This window comes from Camelus bactrianus, chromosome X, assembly GCF_048773025.1.
Source record: "Camelus bactrianus isolate YW-2024 breed Bactrian camel chromosome X, ASM4877302v1, whole genome shotgun sequence".
Lineage (NCBI taxonomy): Eukaryota > Metazoa > Chordata > Mammalia > Artiodactyla > Camelidae > Camelus > Camelus bactrianus.
In genome coordinates, this window is record NC_133575.1 from 25,996,361 (window position 1) to 26,017,398 (window position 21,038).

Below are 21,038 nucleotides of genomic sequence, written 5' to 3' on the forward strand. Positions count from 1 at the left end.
AAAATGATACCAAAACCCAAAAGAGTCTAGAGTAAAATGGAGTCTGGGGAATCAAGGAAGGGACTAAAACCCAATAACAAAAAACATAGCTTCAATATTTATTTAAACACATTAAGCTTTAACCAGAACTAAAGTGCTTTTGTTGTTATATGAAATTTTCATCAAATGCAATAAAATTATCATTACTATAACATGTTCTTATATGTCAATAGCTGTAATAATAGTGTACAATAAAATGCTAAACACTAATATAATTAATTATTAAAAATATTTATATGCCTGGTTCTGGAGAAACAATGGTGATCAAAAAATAACTGATGTGTCTGGATTCATGGAACTTAACAACAGTGTCTGACTGATAAGCATACATATACATGCTATATGTTATGGAAGGATGTTACATGGTAGGGAAATTTTATCTACTCAGGGAATTTTGATGTATACCTAGAGAGAGTGGCTGTTAAGTGGAAATTGATGTTATCTAGGTGAAAAGAGAGAGGACAGAAAGAAAAGCATGTGTAAAAACCCTGTGGCAGAAAGAAGCAAAGCCTATTCAAGGAGCAGGAAGAAAACCAGAAAGGTGATGAAGTAGGTGAAACAATACAGGAGATGTGACAGGAAAGGAAACAAGGTCTAGATCTTGTTTTATTTATTTATTTATTTTGCTTTCCGTGTAACTGCTAAAGTGATTAAACGGCTGCTGATATCATCAAATTTAACTGACTGGATGAATTTTAGAGAATGAATTAGAGGGACTGGGTAAGAGGTGAAGCCAAGAAACCAGGAAGGAAATTGCTGCTGTATTCCTAGTGAGAGAAACAGTTTGGGCTAGGGTAAGGGAGAGGAAATGAGGAGAAGTGGATCAAAAGATTTTAGGAGATAAAACCCACAGTAACTGGTGATGGTTTAGACATAAGTGGATGACAGAGAGAAAAGTTTCAAGGATAAAATAGGTTTCTAGCTTGTAAAACTGGATGGATTGGATTCAATGATAAAAGGAACAATGAGAAAAGATCAGGTTTTGAGGACTGGATAGAAAGCTCCCTTTTGGGCACTTTAGAGTAGAAGTAACTTTGTCATAAAGAAATGGAGATATCAACCAGTCAATTGAAATTACAGTTCCGGGACTCATGGGCGAAATATGAGCTAGAGGTATAACTTGGCTAGTTATCTGCATATAAGTGTTAATAAAACCAGGGGCATGGGAGCAATGACCATGGAAAGGAATACAGAGTCAGAAGACAATGATGCTAGGGCTGACCCCTGCAGAAACCTAGTATTTAAATGTTGAGTAGAGAGAATCAGCTGAAAAAGCAGACTGAAGAGAAACATCCAAGGAAATGGGAACAAACCTAGGAGAGTGTAATGCACAGATTTCAAGGGAAGGCAACATTTTTATCAAGGGAGAAAATGGTCAATGCTGACCACTGCTGCATGTTCCAGAAAGGAGTGCAGCCAGTATGGAAAACAGTAATAGGGTTCCTTAAAAAAATGAAAAATAAAGGTGCCATATGATCCAGCAGTCCCACTCCTGGGCATATATCCAAAACTCTAGAAAACTCTAATTTGGAAAGATACATGCACCCCACTTTTCACAGGAGCACTATTTACAATAGTCAAGACATGGAAACAACCTAAATATCCATTGTCAAATGACTGGATAAAGAAAATGTGTGTGTGGGGTGTGTGTGTGTGGGGTGTGTGTGTGTGGGGTGGGTGTGTGTGTGTGTGTGTGTGTGTGTGTGTGTGTGTGTAAAAAATGGAATACTACTCAGCCATAAAAAGTAATGAAACAATGGTGTCTGTAGCAGCATGGATGGACCTAGAGATTACCATACTAAGTGAAGTAAGTATGATAAAAATTAACTTATTTATAATATAGGAAACTCACAGACATAGAAAATGAATTTATGGTTACCTAAGAGGGAAGGTGGGAGGAGGGATAAATTAGAAGTTTGGGATTAACAGATACACACTACTATATATAAAATAGGTAAACAACAATGTCCTACTGTATAATACAGGGAACTATATTCAATATCCTGTAATAAACCATAATGGAAAAGAATATGAAAAAGAATATATATATGTATTTGTATCTGAATCACTTTGCTGTACACCAGAAACTAACACAATATTACAAATCAATTATACTTCAATTTTAAAAAAAGAAAGAAAGAGGAGGAAAAATTTTTCTGAGTTCATTTTCGTGATATGACATTCTTTACTTGAACTAAGGCACGGGAAGTTTGAATAGAAAAAAAAATAAAAGCATGACATTTTAAGGAAAAAAAATCTCCATATCTAGTCCAAATGATGGATATCAAAAATAGAAAGGTAATACCTTGTTTTACTTCTATCATACTATGATAGTATCATAGTATCATACTAGTATTTTTATCATACTAGTATGATACTATGATTTATAATTTATAATTCCATTTTCTTAAAAAATTATCAAAAAGAAACTGCTAACATATGTATCTCAAATGTTTAATATTAAAATTAAATGATTAATAGTTCCTTAAGGAGTAAAATAACATATTAAACTTCAACTGTCTATTATACTTGGGAAGCAAAATATGGATATAACAAATTGTTTTCCCCTTCTTTTCCCAATCGCGTTGTAGTTTTCTAAAAAAATACTTTCCAAATAGAAGAACTGATTTTAGTTTTGTTTTTAAGAATATTAACTGATTTTTTAATGAATTTTAGTAAAGCCAAATACTTCTGTAAGCAAACCACTTAATTTCTAGGGTTGGGAGAGGGAGGGAGAGGGGGAGGGAGGGAGAGGGAGGGGGAGGGAGGGGTGAGGATAGGGGTGGGAGTGAGCTATATTCGCACTAGTAATACTGAAAGAATTGAGCTAATTTATTTCATTCACCACACTAAGTAAAAAATTGTTTTTTAAGAAAATGGTAGCTCACACAATTTCACGTGATTTCACACAGTAAGAAAATAAAGAGAATGCAAGATTGTTTAAAATGAAAAAATATATATCCCAACTAGTCTCTATTTTTTTTATAATACAACTTAGTGTCATTTATAGCAGGAAACTTTAAACATGTGTTTCTGTATTTAATGTTAGAGAGCAAGGCTACATTTGGTTAAACCAAATTTCCATTGTTTTATTGGAAATCAACATACTGGATCTGTGAAAATGCATCTTAGATATAACTTATTTATATAGCTAATCCAAAGATCAATGGCTTCAGAGTTAAGAAGATGCTGCATTTTAACAGTTAAAATAGATACTGTCCTGATACTTCTGTTTGTTAGTCAGTTATTGGACAATACTAAATAATCTGTACCATGGAAAAGACATGCTAATCAATAGGCTTTCCATTTGAAAATAAGTACATTTAAGAGACATTGGTGGTGGGGGGTGGATTTGTGACTTCCCCTTACTTCCCATTTCTCATCCAGACATACTGAACCATTCTGCTCCAAAGCTCTATCTGACTTTTTATCTTTTCATGTATAGATATGTGTGCATACATACCTCTTGAGGAAATGAGGATACGATTGCTTACAAAGCCAGAGAAACTCAGTATCATTTCTAATCATAGATGTGAGAGATCCAATGGTGACATGGTTGTGCAGAGTGCATACTACTTAACTCCTGAGGTGTCATCTACTGCCCAGGCTAGTGCTCACAGTTTGTTACTGGTGTGCTCTAGAATTGTATAGTGTATATTACATACAAATACACAGTTGACCCTTGAACTAAGTGGGTTGGAATTGCATGGGTCCACTGATAACGCAGACATTTTTCAGTAGTAAATACTACAATAATCCATGTCTGTGGCTGGTCCAATCAGAGGATGTGGAAGAACGATCGATACAGAGGGCCGGCTGTAAATTACATGAAGATTAACTGCCCATGTTTTTGAAGGGTCAACGGTACAACCACATACAACACTGTGGATAACCAACATGAAGATAAAAGAAAAATTAGTTGGTCCATGTAAAAAACATACATGTATGTATGCGTATAACTGATCACTTTGCTGTACAGCTGAAAGTAACACTGTGAATCAACTACATTTCAATAAAATTTTTTAAATAAAAAATAAAATAAAAAATTTAAAAAGCAGTAGTAATCACAGAAATTTAAATGAACTGTCATTTTGCTAAACACCACTAAGAATGGTATTTATCACTATCATTTACTGTCACATTAACCTATGAAAAATTTTTTAGTTCACAGTACTAAATCTTATTGACGTGGGCCCAGTTCTTAGAAATAAAGTGAAATAAAATCAGAAATACATCTAGGGAGATCCTTCTGAGGAAGCCTGCTATAGATGACTACAACAGACCAAGGGTTGCATTAGTTCTATTCTTTGATCCTTCAAGTGCTCACAGTAAGAAGACAGAGGTAGGAATAAAACAGTAAAATAAGTGACTTATTACAAACATCATCATATACAGCCTCTAAGAAGGTCTAGAAGATGGACATGGGGTTATTCAGGACATCTCAATTGTTATCTAATTAATTATAATATGCCAGGTTCTATAGTCTTTGAGCAAACAAAAGTTTTATGAGTTTTTTTTTTAAAGAACATTCTCAGTGGAACATATTTAGTTTTTGTTAGAAGACACCATGATTCCTTCCATTTTGTGTTTTACTCTATCCTCTCTAGAGTAGTGACAGACTCTCTTTATCAAAATCTGAGAGGTTGTGGCAGCTGACCGGTTAAGGACCTTGAATCCTTAGATCATTCTGCCACCGCTCAAATCTTGACTCTAGTGTGTACAAGCTGAGCTACCTTAAGCAAATTACTTAAGCTCCCTGTACCTCAGTATCCTCATCTGTTAAATATGGATAATTGTATCCTCTTCGTCCCACAGCTGTAATGAAAATGACCTGTATATGTATAAAATACTCAGAAAAATGCTTAATACTTGCTATAGCCTTGATGAATGCTACATACTATCTTTGAAGACTAGATGAACCTAGACTATCACTATGCACATACAAGGTACTATCAGTAACCGCATGTAGGATAGATCAAGGTCTCATTAGTCCATACTCTAAGGCCTACTTGTAAAGGTGGATTCTTCAATAAAACTTTCATAATCACATCATCCATAAGTAATCATTTATGGCTGATTTGTATTATGGTTTATAACTCTCTTGACATATTACAGTAGTTGTATTTATGTGTGTGTGTGTCTCTATTTGTTTCTGACTTAAAGAGTTGTAATTTTACAAAAGGCCAAGAGCACACTGTAGATGTTCAACAGTGTTTATTTACAAACAAGTAAAAACCTAATGGTAAAATTTGCTCAATATCATATTAATAGTCTATCTAGTCTTACTTCCCCAAAAGCTAACTGATAAGCACATTACACTCATCCATGACTAAATTTCAATTACTCAAGTACCTTCTATTTCTCCAGTACAATTCTAGTTTTATTTAAACTGAATTGTCAATGTTTTCTAAGTATTTTTGAACCATTTTTGTGGGTTTAAGAATAATCAATTTTACTAAATGGCTCTCAAGAAATTTTAGACATTTTTCCAATAAGCATCTATATTAACTAAAATTGCATTAAATAAAGTGCAAACTTACCTTGTCATATCTATGCAATTCTGTATTCTCCAAAGGATGATTTTTCATATTGCTTAACAACTCTGACTGAGCAATTGAAATTCAGACTATGATAAATGTTTTACAATGAAGGCTCATTTCATTATACAGTAGTCAGTTGAAATCGGGTTTCCGAAGAAGGTATTTTTAGGAAGCACAGAGTACAGGAAAAAGCTGAATACATTATACAATTTAAATATTTATTGAAGCTTTTCTACTAAAGCAACATTTTGGTGATATTGCATAGAAATATCAATATGGGAGAGGCAATTAGGGGTAAATAGATGGCAGAATCGTGGAAAGCAAGACACCTGGTGCTACAAGTGAGCTCCTCATTCATAAAGTCATTAAACTGGAGATTGAAAGGCACACTCCCCTTTACAGAAATATTATTTTCCTTAGGATTTCATCATTCTTTCTAGATGTCTCTTCTATGATTTTCTGAAGTATTCTTGTCTCCCACATTGAATTCCTGACCTCCTTCTCTTCAGGCTCTATATGATCTTTCTAGCTAAGTCTCATCCACACTCCATGGCTCATACTTTAAGTCCCCAGTAGTGACTCCATTTGTAGGCTTCACATCCCCATATCCACAGTACCCACTCTCTCCATGAAAAAAAATTAATCCACACCCCCAATCTGTTCCATTATTCCAGCTTCCTTCAAGTCTTCTCCTTGTAAATGGCACCATTATCCACTCAATTCTTTATGTCATGGAGGACACGATATCCAACTCAACACCAATTCCTACTGACTCTCTCTCATAAATAAATCTTGAATAAATCCACTTCTTTCAATTCCACTGTCACCATTCTAGTCAACATCACCTTCTTTTGTCCTTGGAGAAGCTACAAGATTGATAGTTTCAGATTGATAGTCCTTCATCTATGAAGAACACCTTTTCTCTCTTCTTTGCAAAACAGAGTGATATTTGTAAAACAAACAAACCTACACGGTCATATCACTGCCTTACCTGAAACCCTTAAAAGGCTGTTCACTGATCTTATTCTACAGAAAAAAATCATTTCCATGACCTTTGAGGCTCTAATGACTGGACCCTGTCCACCGTCTCAGCTGAATGCTTGTTCCAGACTTTGCCTCACTTACTATACTGATCTTTTAGTTCTTTCTTCATACGAAGTTACATCTTCACATATGTTGTTCCCTCTGAATGTAACATTTTTCTGCTGTCTTTTTCCCTTGGACAACTATTCCACAACCTCATTCTTCTGTCATACATTGAGTGTCATTTTCCTAGGAATTCTTTCCCAATTTCTAACACTAGTCTAGGTCTCAGTATTATACATTATCACAATGTGTGCTTTACTCTGTAGCCCTTATCCCAAATTCAATTTAAATAGTGTGTGTATATATGTGTTTGTGTATGTGTGTGTGTGTGTGTGTATTTTTTCCCCCTAAATTCTCATCCCGATGATCTCACTTATTTAGAACATAATCTCTAGGAGCATGGCGCAGTACTCGGCACAAGTAGGCACTCAATATATATTAGTTACAGGACCGAATGGATGAATGAGTAACATACGGTTCCTTCTTTAAACAATGGTCACTGAAACCTACACAGTACAAACTTTACAGAGTCACTTCCTTTGATACTTTTATTTCTGGATTTGTTTTGAGAGCAAATCTATTTCCAAACATTTAAAGTAAAACACTGCAAAGTCCATAGGCCTGAGCGAAGTAAACTCTGTGATAACACTTGGTGCTCTCTGACATAGCCCATTAGAGATGGGGTATGTACACCTAATCCAGAGGCATCCTCTAGCTCTTCAGCAGCTGTTCACATGGCTCCTGACCTGCCCTTCAGGCTCTACTAAATCAGGATTCCCCAGCTGTCTGAGCTTCCAGTAAGCTCTTTCAGTTAACCACCTATGTGCCAACATATCTGGTTACATTCTTTAGAGTCTAATTTTCCCTTTTCCTTCCTAGTTATTTTCCAATATCTGAGAGCCATTGGGATTCACTATTTTCATACATAATTTTATCAGTTCCTCAACTATTTTGATAACATTCTGTCCGCTTAGTTAGCAATCTATTTCTAATAGTGCCCTCTTGAGTGTCGATATAAAAAGAATTACTCAACTTGCCCTTGATGAAAATACTTGAGCAGTTCTGATTCTATGATTTTTCTCTTTCTAATTTCTTTAGTTTGACCTCACGTGGATTCCAAGGCTAAAATCTGCACTTGTAACAGTGTGCTGACTCCCATGCCCTTTAAGTCAGCACTTAGCTCAGGCTAAGGTACTATTGCTGCTGTAATCTGATAAAGGAGCAGACAAGTTGTGTGCAAATAAAGATGGGTGCCAAGAATGAGCAAAAAGCCACTGATGTTTATGCCCTTTTATAGTCCTGATTCCATGACAGTCTTAGCCAAAAGCAGAATGGGAGGGGGGAGAGCAATTTAAAACAAAACAAAGCAAAAGCCAAGAAGAAGGTAAAAAACGTTGAAAGGATAACCCTTTATTTGCCCATACTTGGGCATAATGAGACACTGTAATGCTAATTGTGCTCAATTAACACCGATCTTTTTAAAACATCAATTATTTCATAATGGTGGAGATAAAATACATCTAAAAGTTGAAGATAAGCTGGTAAAAGCCTACATGTTATTCTGGCAGATAAATTCTTCATTGTTGTAATGCCCATAAATGGGTTCAGTACTTATTAAATATAAACTAAAAGTATGACAATTCAAACATACGATTTTTTAAAGCATTTAAAAAACTCTTGTTAACCCTGTTTAAAACTCATTCAGCTACTTACATTCTGACTTTATTACATGGATAAGCATTGGTTTTCACGTAATGCACTTTGATATTCCTCCTATTCGTTAAAACAACCCAATTTCTACTACAAAATAAATTAAATAACAAAATGAAATAAATAAAAATAGAGGCAAAGCGTTTCCTCAGGTTTTTTGGCTTGAACAGTAGCATAAGACTAAATATTTTTAACTAGCCTTAGATATATTTCAGCTTTCCAAACAGATGTATAAAAATCATTTTTCCAGCATTTAAAATTTATGGAAAGTCATTTCCTTAAAATTAGACAGAATCAAAATGCTGAATTAATAGTCTGGAAGATTCATTTTTGAACACCCAAAATAACAGCAGCATCAACATTTCACCAGCATAGCACTGAAATGACAATTCCATTCCAGTTAAGGGATAATTGTCAATTCTCCCCTCATCTTCCATTAGTTAAGAACAGGGTGCATAATCACAAAGCAAAAGTGAGACACTGAGGCAGAAGGTAAAAGATAATAAGGAGACTGGGAAGAAATTGATTTCCAAACTCAGTCCAGATTGCTAGGAACACATTTTCTCAGGGCTTAATATCATTAAATACACTATGCAAAGTCACCTCTAGGGATTGTCACACCCCAGAAAATTGCTCTGCGTCTTCTTTCACCTACTGAAATTCTGAGGTATTCTGAGTGACTATCAAAATACAAAGAATGAACACAGAGCTGAAAGGAAATTCTTCCTTAAAATGGTAGCCTACGTGGAAGACTCCAGCTCTAGGAGAAGGAACAGTGCCCTTTGGTTTTGTTAATGAGCATGAAGCCGAGGTCGTGTGGTGGGAAGATTAGGACCCTTTTAAATGTGAGTGAGCAAGGCCATTTCCCTTCTTCATCCTCATCTGCCTGCTGCTGATCAGAATTGTGGCTGAAACACTGAAGATTCCCTTAAAATACTGGTGCCAAGGGGTTTTATTTTGTGGTTTTAGGGCCATATTCAGGGCAGTAATCTTGAATGGGGAAGGAGAAAGGCTGTGTTCCTGGGAGTTAAAGTGTTTCAGAATCCCTGGAGAAGCCATCTGGTTTAAAAAGGCACTTGCAAAATTCTAATATGTAATAATATAGGAGAAAACGGGTTTCTATACTGTAAGTTTCAGGAAAAAAGCAAACCAAATCATCTTAGCTGCTGATCTTCAAACTATGATTTGCACATGAGTGATTTACAAAAAGCAGGGTTACTCTCCCCTTCAGGAGAAGATATCAGAATCTCTGAAAGACATTTTCACTCTTGCTATTAACTAGAGGGAGCTTGATATTTCACAAATATAAAGATGATCAGGAAAATTCTACATGTGACAGGAGTAGATAAACCCTTTCCAAATTGGTAAAAAAAAACAACAACAACAACACTAAACTATACTATTACATTGCCAATCTAAGTTTTATATGTGTATTAAAATTAAACTTCAGAACTCCAAACATGTTATGAATATGAGTCTGTCAATACTGTATAGCAGGAAACTCCAAGGAAGTTGAATGACCAGATGTTTTTAAATTAGGAAAAAGATTAAGACCACGAAGTATTTGTTTATTTGCTTGTTTGTGTTTTGAAGTTCAGTCTGCTGCATGGACTATACTCCCCAAAGAGAAATATTTTCACGAAATTACACTGTGGTACTCGGTTGTGTTTAATAAGAAAGGTCTTCTCATTTCCCATACTGCAGCCCATGACCTTCCCAACAAAATGTGCCGATATGAACCAACTGCCTTGATAACATAACACAAATCTCCTAGGACTCTAGCAGGACTTTGTGAGAAAGAAAACTGTTGTCTCCCTCTGAATCCAATAAAAACCTGAATGCATTGTATAAAAATAAACCAAGGTCATCATTACTCCTTCTCATTGTGATTTGGCTTGCCTTCAAATTACATACCCTGTATATCTCAAATAACTGCACTGCCTCGGTTAACTGAGTTTGACATCACTTTAATCAGCGTATCTTTTGAGAATGAAAGGCAGAAATGTCAAATTCCTACTATTATAAATTCTTTTAACTCTCTAATCTTCATTAAATAAAAGCTTGTCTTTGAGAAAAAATGTACGATTTAAAGAAATATAACTAGCACCCATTTTTATTTTAAAATGTAAGTGGGAAAAGATTCAACCACAATGAAACTCTCCATACAGAGGTGATTTCCCCTGACACGTTTAAAGCTTAAGCCCTAAATCCCTTCAGTTACATTGGCTCCTCCCAAGTCCTACCTACTTTTGTACTCATAGTTTTGTATTACTTTTTTAAAAGAGTTCCCTTCCTCCAACTATACAATCTCAGGCTCCATAAAACCTAGGTCTGCTTCTCCCTTCATGGTTTGTTATATTTCTGTCCTTACTCTTATTTGCCAGTTTCTTTAAAAAAAGATGTGTATTTAAATAGAAAATAAAACACATAAACAGAAAATTATCTTTAAAGAAAGGTTAATTTCCAATTAATTTTTGACGTCTCTCTTAATTAACTTTGTGATTTAAATGTGTATGTGTGTGTTTATATAAAGATATATAGTCACAGCAAAATACCGTATTTCTTGTATTAACAATTGAAGAAAGAATGTTTAATAAAAAATAAGATAAGTCATTTTTAATAAGTTGGAGAAATATTACAGTATAAGGTGGAAGGGGAAGAAAAGTTTGGGAAATCACTTTGTTTTATTTTTGTGATAAAGTTATGATGAAAGATAATAAAATAGAATTTAAAAAAACTACCTGACTTCCAGACAACAAAGATTTTAATCTCTTTTATTAAACCACACAAGTGGTTAAGAACTTTAAAATTTGTTTCACATGTAGCAAATGACTTGGACTACAATGATTTCAAATGAATATTTCAGGACTAAAAAGGAAGCTGGATTAATATCTCTGTTCAAATTATGAATTTATATTTCAGTAATGTCTAGCTGAAGAAGTGTCAACCGACACCTGTTTTTCTTAAATAACGTAACTTTGCACAAGACAGTTTTTTTTTTTTTTTTTTTAGGCTTAGAGTAACTACTACGTGATATTTGCTACTGTATTTTCCATACTGTTACACTGCGTAAGAGATGCAGAAAGCCTATCAATGTAGAAAGTAAGTTATCTATTTAGATCAGCAATCTCTTTTTCATAGTTAAGATGACTTTAAAAGAGTATGCAAGTAAAATCCTAAAAGATGATTTTATTAGACCTCAAGATAATCTGCGTCATCTAAAAAAAACTAATAAAATGTATATTTGCAATGGATTATTTGAATGCTTCTTTGCAATGCAATATTTAAGTAATTCTAAAAGTAACAATACTTATGTTAATACAGTGACCTCTATTAATTGGTAACTTATTTTGGTTAAAACCCAACCAAATGTATGTACTCTTTTAAGTTTCTCAAACTAAGGCAATTTTAAAAACTGGATTCAATCATCAAAACATTCAAATAGTAGTATGTTGTCAACCAATAAAAGTTAATGTTTAATATAACCTTGTGAATATATTTATTTTCGCTTAACAAACTCACTGTCACATAGCCTAAGCATTACCTGATAGTTTAAAGGGTACTATAATAAAGTCCTACAGGGCTGGCCCAAGAAGGCTAGCTTTCTTCAAATTTTAATTAAGAATTTTAAAAGTTACTTGAGTATCTCTGACAAAGCAGACAGTAGGTTTACCTTGCTTTATTCCAGAATTAAATCTTTGCTATTCTTCCTAAACCGCTCTATATAATGGTTTATGGTTTTAATTTTGGCTATATCGAGTGATCAATTGATAAATATGTGTGCATTACAAAGAACAAACATATGCTATTTTATTTCTGCAATATTAGTAAATAGAATGGTTTGTTCAAACAGAACGCAATTCTGATGCTCAACAAAGAAATGTATAAACTAAGGAAATTATATACAATGTTTTACTATAAAATGTGGTAGTGTCTTTTATGACTCAGTAAATGTATAATGTTAATTTTTTTCTGCAGTTTTTTCTAGAGGTAAAACTTCTGTTGTGACTCTTTTCCCAGAAGTTTTAAAGAGTTACTTCTTTGGAGAGATTTCCTTTTTTCATTCTTAATTACAGGCGTTGCCCTCATATCTATTTTAGAATGACTATAATCCACAAGTCAAAGGTAGGAAAAAATTGATAATCGACTTCATCCATCTCTTTGGGACACTTTGCATTCCTCATATATTATTTTTATACATTATTTTCACTGTTGTGCCACACACAATTTAAAAATTTTTCATTAGTCATCATTACTTTTTGAAAAGTAAACAAAACAATTGTCATTTATATAAAAAGCCAAACTAAAAAGCTTTACTGAAAAGCTAAGTCATCATAGACATGAAACAACACCATGACTTTACTGCAAAATATGATGAGAAGCCCCTCATATTTTTACGTTGTTTTCTCAAGAAAAATATCTGGTCATTTTCCAGCATAGATTATATCATTATTTGAAAGAATTTTCATGGTATGCCACAGAAAAGAACATTCAGAATACTAAAAGCAATATAAGAAAGGAACTTTTAAATTAAATATTTATCAATATTTTTCTCAACCTCCATTTATCCACTATAATTCATTTTACTCTTTATTTTTTCCCCACAATATGCCAGATAAGTTTTTCTAACCTTGAGGTGTCCACATGTCATTCCTATATAGCAATTAGTTCATTGAGAATATGTGTCAGGTCACTACCCCACATGTAACCATCACTAAAAACAGAAGTATCAAATAATCATGATAATAGCTCAGGTACACAAACTATTTCACAGCAATTAAAATGGTTTGTGACAAATACTCCAGGCCAGTGGTGCATAGCCCATTACTTTCATCGTTTCTTAAGTAGGAAAGATGCATTCGATTATATTTACAAAGGAGAAAGTTTAAACTCTACCTCATTTCTATTGAAAAGTTTTTCCCATGAGAAACATGTACACCTGCACATATATACGTGTACAGTACATGTAACATTTATGCTTATTCACAATCTACTATAATAAGTTTAAATCAATCAGCCTAATCAGTGAGCTTGTTACAAACTACAAGTTATGCCAAGGTAAAAAAATATTTTTAGTTACTTTGTACTTACAACAGTCCTCTACTTCTTCCCACCAGAGCATTTGGAAAAAGAAAAGTATATTATTGAGACAGCGATAAAAATCTTGGTAAATTTTCTCTCAACTGTACTGCTCCAGTAGGTTTAGAAATGATGAGAAACCAATCAACTTCAGCAGCCTTTAAAAAATAAGACTTCAGTTTTCCTATTCGTTTTTCCCTGGAGTGAACTGCCTCCAAGATCTGAGTCCTGTAAGGGGAAAGTGAGTGATCCCAACACTGAGTGAGTCAACATAGTAACTGATGCCAGGATTCTGTAGAGGCCCCTGGATATTTCAAATTCCAGGACCTGCGCAGAAGCAAGTGACCCGCCTGTTCTCTCAAGTTGGTTTCCCATAATAGGACTGCCCATGGCCACTACATATAAGGTTGTGCTTCTAGCATGGCAAGTCCTGTGAATTCACATAGTGTTCAAATGTGCACCCATTAATATCCAAACTGGAGAAGCACAGTGGATGCAGTACTTGCTCTCACAGCCTTCTAAACATAAAAACTCTTCAGGACATTTCTATAACAATACTTTCTGAAGCTGTATGCACATTTCTGAAGTAAAAGAGCAGAAATTCCTGATCCAGAATAGATTTTTAAATGCCTTTCCTTTTTTTTTTAACCCTCTCCACAACACTAAAAATTTTACTCTACTAACAAAACGAAATGCCCAGAATAATCAATGCATTCGTTATGTATCCACTGTCTACCAAACTTAATTTCTACCCTGGGGATCCAATCAAAAGTCATGTACTGATGATGCCGACAGTCTGAATAAGAGAAGCAACAGCAGAATGAAGCAGCTGAGCTGTGAAGGCAGAATGTGTATAGGTCTCACAGGACAAGTTTTCTGCTAAGATAAAGAGCACTTTTATAATGGAACGAAGAAATCCTCCTAAAATGCGACAGAACTTTTTCACTCACCAATTACTCTTCCTTCAGTTTATGTGGTGAGAATTAGTAAGATACCATCCTCTTAGACACTGAGTTGATCAGTTATGTAACTTCTTAAAAGAAGTTTTCTGTAGTAAATGAACACAGTCGTAACATGTTCCGCAAGTCTGTAAACTAGTCTTTGCCAAGAGAAGGCTTCTTTATTTTGTTTGTTTTCATTTTTAATGCAACAAGTGAGTCTACTATTGAGAGGAAACACTAGTAACACTTTTTAGAAAGATATTCCTTTTGAAATCATAATCATCTCTGCCAAAATTATTTGTTTGAGTGTTTTTATAGTACCATTTGTTAAAGTGACAGACTCATTTTTCTATGTCAAGCATTCAATTGCTCAGCACGGAAATAAATTATAGATAAAAACAGGAAAAAAAAAAAAAACCCTGACAGGTGGAGTCAGACTATGATGTTTACTTTAATAGTAAATTCTGCATTTTATACTTTAGAATAGCATCATAATATTACCATTCCCCCAATAAAATCTATATGAAATAAAACATAAGCCCTGATTTTAATTTTGGGTAATAGTATTTAAATTATGATCATCCAGAATCAATTTTAAATTATCTTCTCCATATGTCACTTCATTTCTTCTCCTTATGTGGTTGTCTAAATATGCATATAAGCAACAATTTTATAAAACATAATAAGAAAAATGTTAGGAGTGACATGGATCCTAGCATGCAATGTTAGCATCAGTGTCCTGTGCAATGGGGTGTGCTATCGCCCACAGTGTAAGTTCCTTTATAGCATGTGATTTCAGTCTCCTATAGACGTAAGCCAAGGTTTAGGCCAAGGCATATGTACAGTTTGTCAGTGATTTGTAAAGTGTGATCCACGAACCAGCAGCATCACATGGGAACTTTTTAGAAATACAAGCACACATTAGATCTGAAAAATAAGAAACTCTCGGTGTAGGACCCAGTACTCTGTGTTTTACAGGTCTCACCCATGGCCAATTTTGAAAAACCCTCAAGGGTATGTTTCTAAAACAAACTGTGGCTCCAAATATACCAAAAACTTGTCTTGGTTAATATCTAAAGTACCAAAAACTCAGATCTGGATGCCTGCAGGTACATCTTAATTTTCTTTCAGCCTTAGCCAATAATGAGAATTTGATCGGGCACCTGTAAGAAATTCTAAATTAACGTATAATACTGATATTTCCTTTAAGGGTTTATTATCTAGGTGGGAAGATATGCTTAAGATAACTGGAAAAAGTGAAAGGTACATAAAATAAAAATTAGCCCAAAGACAGGGAACTCTAGTTCAGACCATGTCACTATTTTCCTGTGATCACTTACCTCTCATTTAGTTCCCACAGTAACTACACTGCAAAAGGTTTTAGAAACCTCATTATACAGATGACTGGCCAAGGTACTTGCTCAAGTTCCCATGGTTAATAATTGGCAGAGCAGGATTTTTCAAACATTTAAAAAACCTTTTAATTTGAATAATTATAGATTCAGAAAAAGTTTCAAAGACCACAAAAATCTTCCCTGTGTTTTCCCTTTATAGTCACAATAAACATCCTGTTCCTCCACCAGCCTGGCACCCACAAGTTTGTTTTTCATCACTGCAATCCTATCATTTCAAGAATGTTAGATAAAGGCAATCATTCAGTGTGTGGTCTTCTGAGATTAGCTTTTTTTCAGTTAGCATAATATCCCAAAGATCCATTCAAGTTGTTACCTGCATCAATAGCCTGTTTACTTTCATTGTTGAGTAAATTCCATCTTATGGATGTACTATAGTCTAAATATTCATTTATTGTAGGACATTTTGGTTATTTCCAGTTTTTGGTTACTGCAAAGATAGCTGCCAAATAATCATATATATTTTTTTCATTTATCTGGATTAATGCCCAGAAGTAAAGTTGTTGGGTCATATGGTAAATATGTGCTTAGTTTCTAAAACAAACCGCCTAAATGTTCTCCAGAGGGTCTGTACCATTTTCATATCTGCCAGCGATGTGAGAAATCTAGTTTTTCCACATCCTCCTTGGAATCTGGCGTTGTCCAAATACATATACATATACACACATATATACATATATGTACATGTATATATACTATATACATTAATTTTTCTCTTATATCTTGACAGTCTTAATTTGAATTTTCTGAATGGCTAATAACATTGAACATTTTTTTCTCATCCTTTTTTTTTGCCAACTGAATATACTCTTTTGCTGAAATGTCTGTTCAAACCTTTTGCTCATTTTCCAGCTGGATACTTTGTTTTTAGCTGCTGAGTTTTGAGTGTTCTTTATATATTCTGGATAAGAGTCCTTTGTTAGATGTGTGGTTTGCTAGTATATTCTCGCAGTCTGTAGCTTGTCTTTTCATTTTCTTAATAGAGCAGTTTCAAAGCAAAAATTTTAAATTTTTATAAAGTCCCATCTATTGAATTTTTTCTTACATGGTGCTTTTGGTAACAGGGTTATGAACGCTTCACCAAGCCTTAATGAAAATTTTCTCCTATTTTTTTCTATTTTTTGTCATTTGATATTTACATTTAAATCAGATTTTGAATTCACTTGTTCATTTTTGTATACAGTGTGAGGTTTTCTTTTTTTTTTTTTTCTACTTACAGATTTCCAATTGACCCAACGCCATTTATTGAGAAGACTATCCTTCCACTGAATGACTTTTGCACCTTTGTCAAAAATCAGTTGGACCTATTTTTGTGGATCTATTTCTGGGACTACAACTCTAGCCTATTAATTTATGTGTCTATCCCTCTGCCAGTACCATACTGACTTAATTACTTACTGTAGCTATTTAACATGCCTATGCATTAGGTAGAGTTATTCCTTTCACTGTATTCTTTTTCAAAACTGTTTTAGCATTCTGGGTCCTGTGTCTTACCATATAAATTTTAGAGAAATTTATCTACAAATAGTTCTACAGATCAGCCAACCACACATCTTTCTGGATTCAGAGTGCATCAAATAGATTAATTTGGGGGAGAACTGACATTTTTACCATGTTGAGTCTTCTAATCCATTAACACAGCATATATTTCCAATATGTAGGTTATCTTTATTTTGTCATACTGTACTTTCTAATAGTGCTTTGTATTGTGATCATATTGTTTCTCTCCTATGTCTCATATGCCTATAATGGTATTACTATGTGTTATGCATCTGACTGCACAAAGAAAGTGAAAAGAGCAGAGGTTCCTAAACTACCATTTTGAAAAAGAAACAAATTGAAACACAGAACTTTACTTTTTCAAAAAATACAAAGCATATTTCTATTACATTGAAGGCTTACATTAGCAGGCATGTTTTTAAATTATTTTTTTAGCCTAAGTTTTAAGACATATATTGTAAAATTAAGACTGGTCCTTGCTTATATTCTAAAATCGACCAGTGACCTCTATATCATAGAGTGGGTGGACTGTTACTTAGAAAGAAGTGATTATGGTAAACTTAAAAGTGAACAAAGAGTGAATTCTTAAGAAATTTAAAACCTTAACGGCAGCACTTTATGTAAATTGGGAGAAGTCTGAGCCATTTTCCCCACTTGTTTAATTATTTAACATAATTTTAAACACTAATAGAACGTCACAGGATAAATAAGCTGAGAAGAAATAAGAAAACTAAGATTTTTATATAAAGTTCACAAATATATTGATTTGGGAAAAATATTTCTCAGCCATTTCTACTTCCCTTCCACACAATGATCTACTTTGGTTGAAATGCTACACATTCTACGATAGCGTATATTTCTTAGGTGATTAAAAAAACCTCTATTTAAGTAAGTTCAATGAGGAAATGTGCTGGTAATGGGAAGTTTACTGGCACTGAGGCCAAAAAAAATGAGGCATATCAGATTCAGACAATATGATGCTTGTCCATATACACAAGAAAGCCTGCTGATATTTTGATAGGAATTGCATTAGAACTAGACATTAATTGGGGGTATAACTGACATATTTGCTATGTTCTTTTTCCCAGCCTATGAACACATTATGTATCTCCATTCATTTAGGTCTTTGTTTATTTCAGGTTTTTTTTTTTTTTTTTTGAGTTTATAGCATGGAGTCCTGTAATGTTTTGTTAAGTTCATAAGTATTTTCTTTACTGGGGGGGAGGGTCACTGTAAGATATTACATGTAAAATTTTGATTTATAGTAATCCACTGTTATATATAAAAATACAATTAATTTTTGAATATTGATCTTGCATCCTGAGACCTTGCTGAACTCATTATCTCCACGAGCAATCTTGTGGAATCCCTGGGATGTTTTACATAGCCCGTCATAACATCTGCAAATAGGGGCAATTTTAACTCTTCCATCCTGATTTTTATGCTTTTATTTACTTCTCCTGCATTTTTGTGCTAGCTCGAATTTCCAGCACTATGAGGAATAGCAGGGCTGAAAGTAAATACCTTATTTTGATCCTGCTATTACGAAAAAGGTATTAAAATCCTACACCATTATTATGTTAGCTATAGGATTTTTGTAGATGTTCTTTATCAGGTTGAAGTCCTTCTTTTTTCCTAGTTTCCTGAGAGGTTTTTTTTTCATGAATGGGTGTTAAATTTTGCCTAACCTTTTTTTCTGCATAACTGATAAGATCATGTCATTATTCTTTTTTAGCTAGTTAATATGATTTATCACATTTTGTTAAGAATTTCTGTCTCTATATCTAGGAGGATATTGGTCTGCAGTTTTCTTTTTTTTGTACTGTGTTTGTCTGGTTTTGGAATCAGATTACTTCTTGCCTCACAAAATACGTTTGGAGGTGTTGCCTCTTCTTCTATTTTCTGGACATTGACAGTTCTTTTCTTTAATCACATGAAAGATGTCATGCCATTTCCTTTTGGATTCTATGGCTTCTCATAAGAAATTCTGTCATTTGATTCTTTTTTTCTTTCTTTCTTTTTTTTTTTTTTTGCCTATAAAGTATCCTTTCTCTTTCACTGCTTTCAAGATTTTTTTTCTTCATCACTAGTTTTCAGAAGTTTGACTATGATGGGTACAGGCACAGATCTCTTTGGGATTATCTCTTTGGATTTGTCAGCTTCTTGAAACTGTACGTTTCTGTCTTTTTCCAAATTTGGTTATTTTTAAGCCATTACTTCTTTATGCACTTATTCAGCAGCACTTTATTTTTTTCTCTCCTTTCAGGATTGTGATGACATGCATCATAGATCTTTTGTTATAATCCCACAAGGTCACTGAAGATCTGTTCTTTTTTTGTCAGTCTATTTTCTTTCTTGTTCAGACTGGGTAATTTCTATTGTTCTATCTTCCTGTTCACAGATTTTGCCCTCTGCCCCCTCTAATCTGCTGCTCAGACCACTATTGAATTTTACTTTGATTACTGTATTTTTCAGTTGTAAAATTTCATTTTGTTCTGTCTTCTATTTCTTGCTGAGGCTTTCTAGTTTCTATTTGTTGCAAGCAAGTTTGTAATTGCTTACTGAACCATTTTTTTTAATGACGGCTGTTTTAATATCCTTGGGAGATAACTCTGTCATCTATTGTCATTTCAGCGTGGGTGACTGTTGATGGTCCTTTTACATTCAACCTGAGAGTTTCCTTTTTCTTAGTTTGATGAGTGATTTCAAATGGAAGCCTAGACATTTAGGGTATTATGTTGTCAGACTCAGGATCTTATTTAAACCTTCAGTTGGAGCTAGCCTTTTCTGGCAATGCTTTAGTGGAGGGTGGAAAGGGGACTGCACCTCTGCTACTGCTAGGTGGGGTTGGAAGCCCAGGTTCCCCATTCAACTTATGTTGATACTTGAGATTACTCCTCTCTCTGCATGTGTGCAATTCATACTGCTTTGACATTATTTTAATTCCCATTAAAAACAGTAAATGGATATCTGGAGCCTTGTGGTTCATTCTTAAATATTCAGAAATGTTTGCCACTGGACAAAAAAGGGGCTACAACTTGGGAAACTGAGAGCACATCTCAACTCATATTTCCATTGACAATGAAGTCTATGACACTTGCAAAATGACTAGATTTTAGAACTTTGTACTACATCGTAATGCTTTCTATAGAGCCAAGACAGAAGACATTTACTTGCTAAATATATATGAAATTCAAAACTAATTTATCTGTGTTGTAAAAATAATGGCTGCCTAACTCATATATTGATTCTCAATCATTTTAGGAGGTAAGTGTGTAGGAATTCATGAAGGTGTTTAAAGATTTCTGAATGAAACAAAGTAATTATGAGTAGCAAATAAAACACATTGATGTTAGTCAACTGAGAATCAGTACCAAGATTTAACGGTTGCATTTCTTATACTGTATTAGTCAAGGTCCTGGTGGGAATCAGGCAGATACAAAAGCATCAGCAGAAAACAGTTTGTTGAAATAAGCACGGACAGAGGGATAGGAAGGTAGAAAGAACAAATAAAAGATGGTGAGTCATCCAGGTAACAGCAAAAGCGAGAAGCCGTTTCCACTTCCAGTTCTGATGAGTCAAGGTGAGGGGATAGTGTTGTCAGAAGAGTAGTAGACACACAATCACCACCAGGACTTCAGTGAGGCACATGGAAAGTGGAAAATAAATAACCTAAACACATTTCCCCGTGCCCTCTGATCACCTTCTGGTGTCAAACAACTTGCTGATAG

The 21,038-nt window shown here is 34.2% G+C and overlaps 1 protein-coding gene across 8 annotated transcripts in view; it reads right to left on the reverse strand.

Moving 5' to 3' along the window:
- Positions 1 to 13,732, reverse strand: part of DMD (dystrophin) — a 1,840,970-nt gene extending 1,827,238 nt beyond the window's left edge. For all 8 annotated transcript variants that reach the window (XM_045507265.2, XM_045507267.2, XM_045507235.2 and 5 more), the window contains exon 1: positions 13,467 to 13,732. In XM_045507265.2, the coding sequence (XP_045363221.2) occupies positions 13,467 to 13,497 (31 nt within the window). In that variant the 5' untranslated portion in view covers positions 13,498 to 13,732. The remainder of the gene's footprint in view (positions 1 to 13,466) is intronic.
- Positions 13,733 to 21,038: the final 7,306 nt, after the last annotated feature.